Source organism: Cryptomeria japonica, chromosome 3 (assembly GCF_030272615.1).
Source record: "Cryptomeria japonica chromosome 3, Sugi_1.0, whole genome shotgun sequence".
In the NCBI taxonomy this organism is placed as follows: Eukaryota; Viridiplantae; Streptophyta; class Pinopsida; order Cupressales; family Cupressaceae; genus Cryptomeria; species Cryptomeria japonica.
The window spans coordinates 657,499,230-657,505,891 of NC_081407.1; the positions used below are offsets into that span (position 1 = coordinate 657,499,230).

Below are 6,662 nucleotides of genomic sequence, written 5' to 3' on the forward strand. Positions count from 1 at the left end.
GTGAGGGAAATGCTGGCGAACGCACACATCAGCACGCGGGGGAAAACGTTGGCGACAAACATTCCGGCGGTCGCCGGAATGTCTTGCACTTTGCCGATGGGATTCTCCCACTAAAAGTCTATCGGCTTAATTATAAAATAAAAAACTTACTTACCACTTTTAAGAAATGCATTAGATGAGTTCAAATTAATTATATTTATATATAGATACTCTACAAGAATCATTAATAATAAAGAACCCATTCCTCTTGTGACTACTCTAGTATAAATAACCATACTATTATTAAAAAATTATTAATTTAAAAATATTTACATCTATTTTTGCACATATTTATATCACTAACATTAAATATATAACATAAATATTCTTCAATTAAAAACAATTTAATTATAAATATTACACAATAAAATTTATAATATTTACAATCTAATTTTTCAATCATCTATCCTTAAATTATAACTATTCAGATTTACAAGAGCCTCACAAATATCTTATGCTTTTCCCAAATCTTGTACTAATCGAAGAAAAGCATCCACAACTTTACTTTCCTCGCCCATCACTAATATTCCCATCTCTACCATAGTTTCATCCAGATCGAGCGGATCCTGTAGAGAGGAAGAGACTTGGCTTCCCACGAGTGAAGATGCAGTGAAGACACCTATGCATACCCATTTTTCAACCCCCACATACATTACACCATATTCTCGTTCTCGCCAAAAGCCTCCACTATCATAATTGGGATCTATAACACTAGTCACCTTAAGAAAGTCCTCCCCATGACAATCTATAACAAGGCATATCATCGCTGCCGCGTTGGCAGGACGCTCTGTCAAAAACACATACCACCAACAATTCTCGTTGCGCGCAGAATAAAATTTCTTCTTCTGCCGGTGGAACGAGTCAACCAAAGTGAGAGCAGGAGAGGAAGTAGAGTTCACAATCGCCTCCACGCTAGGCACACTCTTTACACCTATCATTAATCCGGATGGCCATTTCTGCCATAAATTATACACTACAATCAACCACTAAACACTTATATTACATAAATAATAATTTCAATTATCTAAAAACTATTATACCTCTGTATTTATTGTTTGAAGGCAAGCTCCACATGCTGATAGCCGTTGACATTCTGGTACGATCTCCACCAACCTCAAACTCTCCATATCCATCATATTTATATTTTCTATCACTGGCACTTCCGCACGGGTATCTAAAATCAGCACCTCTAATGAACTGCAATTTTCTAATCCTTCTATTTTCCTGAGCCCTTCACAGTCGTCCACACACAGACTCTGCAGCTTGGCCAGACCACGTAGGCTTATGCTTTCCAGACATAAACAATAGATCACATCAACCTCCTTGACTGATATCGGCAAGCTATCGATCTCTACTAACTTCTGATTATCTTGAAGACGTAGGTATTGCAGAGTGGGGCAACAATGAGGAGAGATTGATATCCTAGACACACGACAGCCGACTATCTCTAAATATTTGAGGCTGGACAATGGAGAAGAAAAGCACCCCGACTGGATTACAATTTCTGGCATGTTGGAAAGACTAGTATAAAGCTTATTAAGGCTAGAAAGCGGCACAAATGCTTCCGGCGGAACGATATTTTTAGATCCTTCAGATTTGCCAAATCGCCGAACTTGCTAGGCAGCGATTTTAGGTTATGACAACTTAAAGTGAGCTCCTCCAGTGATTGTAGGCGGCCAAACTCTTCCGGTAAACCTTCAGTCCCACTGCATTTATTCAAATTTAGCGTCTGCAGATTTTTTAGATTGCCGAACTTGCTAGGCAACGCTTTTAGCTTATGACAATCACTTAACACTAACTCCTTCAGTGATTCGAGGCAGTCAAAATCTTCTGGTAAACCTTCGATCCCACGGCATTGTCTCAAAATTAGATGCTGCAGATTTGTCAGATCACCGAACTTGCTAGGCAATGATTTTAGCTTATCACATCCAACTAACTCCAGGCGCTCCAGCGATTGGAGACAGCAAAACTCATCTGGTAAACCTTCAATAGGAGCTCCTTGGCCATCAAAATACATCTTTTTTAAATGCTTTAGAAATCCTATTGACCTTGGAAATCTCAGGAAACTTCTGGCATGATTGATTCTCAGCACTCTCAACTGCACAGGAGGCTGCAGCCACGTTCCTCTTTAATTAGGCAAGACCGTTCAGCAAATATAAGAGATTTTAAGGTATGGTTGCATAAATAACAGTAAAGAGAAGGATATCAATCTCTCCTCATTGTTGCCCCACTCTGCAATACTTACAACCGCACTCTCGCTCCACAGTTCTACTAATTTAGAAGCCTCAAAAAGTTCTAAAACTCTCAACTTCTCCAACTTAAACCATAACGGAAGATCTGCATGCGGAAAGTTGGCCCATCGCACCGAGACAAAGCCTTCTGATAGTGATACTAATTCTTCTGTAAAATAATTGTTTTCAACATCCAGGATTTTGAAACCCTCGTTCTGCCGAAACCTTATACCTGATTCTCTGACAAGCTCCAGAAAAGCTTTATAAAACTCATCTGTGTAGGCTATAATTCCCCGAATCAGCACGCTTCCCTAAATGGAAAAATTGAAGAGTCAGTGAACTTATAAAACAGTTATTGTACGGACAATCACTTACTGAAACGTTGAATAGCATAAAAAGGACATGATATTAAACTCACCTCTCTCTGTTTCTCAAAAATGGAGGTAACTTGCTGCGGTGACCAAAGGCGGTACGGTGAACTTGTCTTTGAAATGTCCCTTCCCAAATCTCTCAGCAGATCATGCATTCTCAAGCAGTTTTGCTCATCTACCTCAACCAAACACTTATTTACAAGTGTCTGCAAACTACACTCCCCACTCCATCCGGACTCCTCCCAAACTGTTATGGCGGAATGTTTTTCTACTCCTATGAAGAAACAAGATATATCTAAAAATATCTGCTTGTATTGTTCAACTTTTAGTGCATCAAAGCTCACTCTTAGTTTGCTTATAATGTCTTCGGGCAATGATCTGGAGACCATGTCTAGTTGAGAAGTCCAAAAATCCTTCGACTCCTCTCCATTCACAAGTCCTCCTAATACCTTGAGGGCTAATGGCAATCCATGGCAGAATTTTAAAAAACTACTAACAAGACATTCAAATCCATGTTTTGGAGAGGGTTTTCCGAAAGCATGCAAGCAAAATAGTTCCATGGAATATTCAGAATTTAACTCCTACATCTTCTAAATGGAATCAGAAGGGATTCCCCATGCTCTAAGAATGTGTGAATCTCTACTTATAACCACAATCACACTGCCATGTCCAAGACTATCTTTCATTGGTAAGACAATCTATACACTGCTGGTATATGACTTCCATCTAATCTTGTTGCCATCAATGACAACAAAATGAATCTGATGAGTGTCAATTGCCAACATTTACTACCATTATCTTAAGCATCTAAGTTAGAAAGACTTAGTCATAGGTTTGCCAATAGTCATATTCCTTAAGGGTCATTGTAAGGGTTGTGCCCTTGGTAAGCATCTTGAAGAAATATTTGACAAAGACAAATCTTAGAGGGCAACACAATTTTTGGATCCACTTCACAATAATGTATTAGGGGAATTTACCCATCCATCCTTTACCAAGGCAAGATATGTTCTTTACCAAGGCAAGATATGTTCTCACCTTCATAAATAATTTTTCTAGATATGCACATGGAGATGGTTAATTGTATGATAGACTCTAAAGGTCTTACACCATAGCACTTGGTAGAATAAATCAACTATGATTTATATATATAAAATAGAGTTCCTCAAAAATCCTTGAAGGCTAGATCTCTCCCTTTGAATCTTATGCATCAAGGAAACCATCAATTGAGAATTTCAGTTTTTGTGGATCTTCAACTATGGAGCGAATACCTCAATGGTATTGCAAAGATATGGATCATCAATCCAAACCTTGCATTTTTTTGTGTTATCCAGATGGTGTCAAAGGATGTAGCCTACACCACAAAACCACACATGAATTGTTCAATGAGAAAAGTGTTGAGTTTTAAGAGGGTCCTTCTAACTCTACACTTGGCATTTGTCCTTATAGAGTGGATTCACTTAATTTTGATGATTCTTCTTTTGAAGATTTTGATCATCCACAATTTTTACTTGAATCAGAGCCTTATTCTTTCAGTTTTGATAGTGAGGATAATGATTGGGATCGAACTTCATCCAATGCTCCATTTGCTTTGGAGGATGTACTTATAGTAAGATGGTTCATTATTGATACTAATACTTTTTGTGGATGATTTGCTAATAAATGGGAGCTATTTTTCTATTTTTGTAGTAGTTAATTCAACTCTCCAACGTGGATAATTTGATATGTTTGATGTGGGTTTACTGCATTACTTCCTTGGATTGAGATTACATAGCTTGATATAGGGATTACTCTTTCTTAGTGGGTATGTGCAAGATCACTAGGGGCCAAAAAGTGGCAATGGAGAAAAAAATGTGTTTTAAACCTTTCCAAACATGCCAAAATTTGCTTTGACTTTTTGTTTGGGTCGGCCAAAATTTGAATTTGGTTTGGTAATACCAAACCAAATCAGATATCTGTTAATATTAGATATCCAATTTGTGATATCACTATTGTGATGTCATACTTTTTTTCAAATCGGATATCCATTTAAATCGGATATCCGGTTTTCTCAATATAAAAAGTATAGTTTAGTAAAATGGGCATAACTTTTGCATTTCTTATCGAAATTTTGATTTTTTATAGGCATTGGAAAGGTAATTCAGAGACCTATCAAATGGATAAGGTAATTTGATGATACTATAGAATAAAAATTTATTATAATCATTTGAAGTTATTCCTTCAATTTTAAAACTTTAAATACTCAAAAATTTTGCATACAAAGTCTCATTTTTTTCCTATCACTTCCTTTATCTATCACTTGTCTATCTATACTTGGGTGGCTGCAAGAAGTTGAGTCCCACTTTTGGGCAAAAAGTGGAAGTGTTTTCTCTATTTTTCAAATTTTATGTCGATTGATGTCAAAATTTGATGCACTTAGAGATTGAATCTCAAAAAACTTCAGTAATAGAAAATGTAGTGCTTAGAGTCTACTTTTCAAATATGTAATTTATTTTAATACCCACATGGTATAAATCCCTTTTTAGTAGGCATGTTTAAAAACCAGTTTTTCAAAATGCCTGTTTCAGGACCATACCACGCATGTGTACGACCACCCTTTTTTGATGCAAATAAATGAACTTTTGCAAATCCTTCTAGGAAATGATACCTAAGACACCAAATATTGATGAGAATATTTTTGATTATTTTTTAATTGAATATATATATTTTTTATTAGTTTTTAACTGACAATAAAGTATATTTTCAAAACATCGGGTATACGACCACCATAATTTGATGAAAATTTCATATTTTTCAATTTTTTTTTTAATATTCAAAAGAATTGTATGTAGATTGATGCCATATAATTTATTTTTCTAAAATCCTAAAAACCAAAAAGTTATTAAAGTTTTAGTGAACCTTGGTATTTTAGGTTTAGGTTCCACTTTTGATTAATAAATAATAGAAAAATAGTAAAAGTAATCTTATCACTATAAAATTTACATTTTTGAAATCAGGACGCTGAAAACTCTAATGGGTTTTCGTTTCGTCAAAAAATTCAATCAGAAAGGCCCTCAAAAAATTAGGCCAAGGTAGAAATTTGATGTCATTTTACCTTAGTCATTTTTTTGGAGGTCCAAGCATAGGCTTGGTGAGACCAAGCCTATCTCGAAGCAAAAAACAAAGCTAAGGAATTTTCCCGCCCCTAATTTTAAAAAACGGGCGCCCGTTTCGCTCTATACCATTGAAATCGAAATGGGCGCCCGTTTTAAAAAATGGGCACCCATTTCGGAAAAGATCCGTTGGGCCAGACTTTGGTCCACAAGCACAAATCCCAATGATTGAATGATTTTTCAATCATTGGCTGACAGGTACGATCTGCAAAGAGAATGTTTTGATTAATCATTCTCTTTGTTTGTCTTATTGTCGATTTGGTAAGGCGATTGATTCGAATTCAAATTTTGGTGTAGCCATGGGATCAAATCAATGCAGGAAGAGGCAAAGGAAGGTTCTGACAACTGAGGAGGTTGCAGCAAATAGGGAGGAGGCAATGCGTCATCGAGAGAGAAGATCAAGAATGAGACAAGGAGCTTCAAGTTCCACAATCATTTTAGAAGAGGAGAACATCAATGAGACCATAAATGCTGATGAAAGAAACACAATAGAACCATTTAATTCAGGTGCATCTTCTAATCCATTATTGGATACATGTATGTCTTCACAGCCTTATGTTTTTTCTCATGAAGAAATTGGTGATTTAGTAGAAGCAGGTTACTTATTAAATGAAATTTTAATTGAAAATCAAACCCCAAATGAAATTAGAAGTCAAGTTGAAAGTGAAATTGAAATCCAAATTGAAACCCCAACTGAAACTAGATCTCAACTTGAAACTGAAATTGAAACCAAATTTGAAACTCCAAATGAAATTGAAAATCCACCTGCAACTAAAACCAATAATGTGCATGTAGACATGGAAGAACCAATTGAAAATGAAACATGTTTGAATGATAATCAAATGAATGAAAATTTTGAAATTAAAAGTGAT

The 6,662-nt window shown here is 35.9% G+C and overlaps 1 protein-coding gene across 1 annotated transcript; it reads right to left on the minus strand.

Moving 5' to 3' along the window:
- Positions 1-491: 491 nt before the first annotated feature.
- On the minus strand, positions 492-3,030 carry LOC131033796 (disease resistance protein Roq1-like). The gene is made up of 5 exons (XM_059217613.1): positions 2,689-3,030; positions 2,271-2,581; positions 1,539-2,165; positions 1,080-1,326; positions 492-995 (listed from the first exon to the last, which is right to left on the minus strand). The coding sequence occupies exons 1-5, from the start codon at positions 3,028-3,030 to the stop codon at positions 492-494; spliced, it is 2,031 nt and encodes a 676-aa protein (XP_059073596.1).
- Between the last annotated feature and the right edge of the window lie 3,632 nt (positions 3,031-6,662).

Coding starts and splice junctions, on each gene's coding strand:
- LOC131033796 (XM_059217613.1), bottom strand. CDS start 3,030: ATGGTCTCCAGATCATTGCCCGAAGACATTATAAGCAAACTAAGAGTG. Junction 2,582..2,688: donor TTTTTGAGAAACAGAGAGAG/GTGAGTTTAATA, acceptor TTTTCCATTTAG/GGAAGCGTGCTGATTCGGGG. Junction 1,327..1,538: donor TTTCCAACATGCCAGAAATT/GTAATCCAGTCG, acceptor ATGTCTGGAAAG/CATAAGCCTACGTGGTCTGG.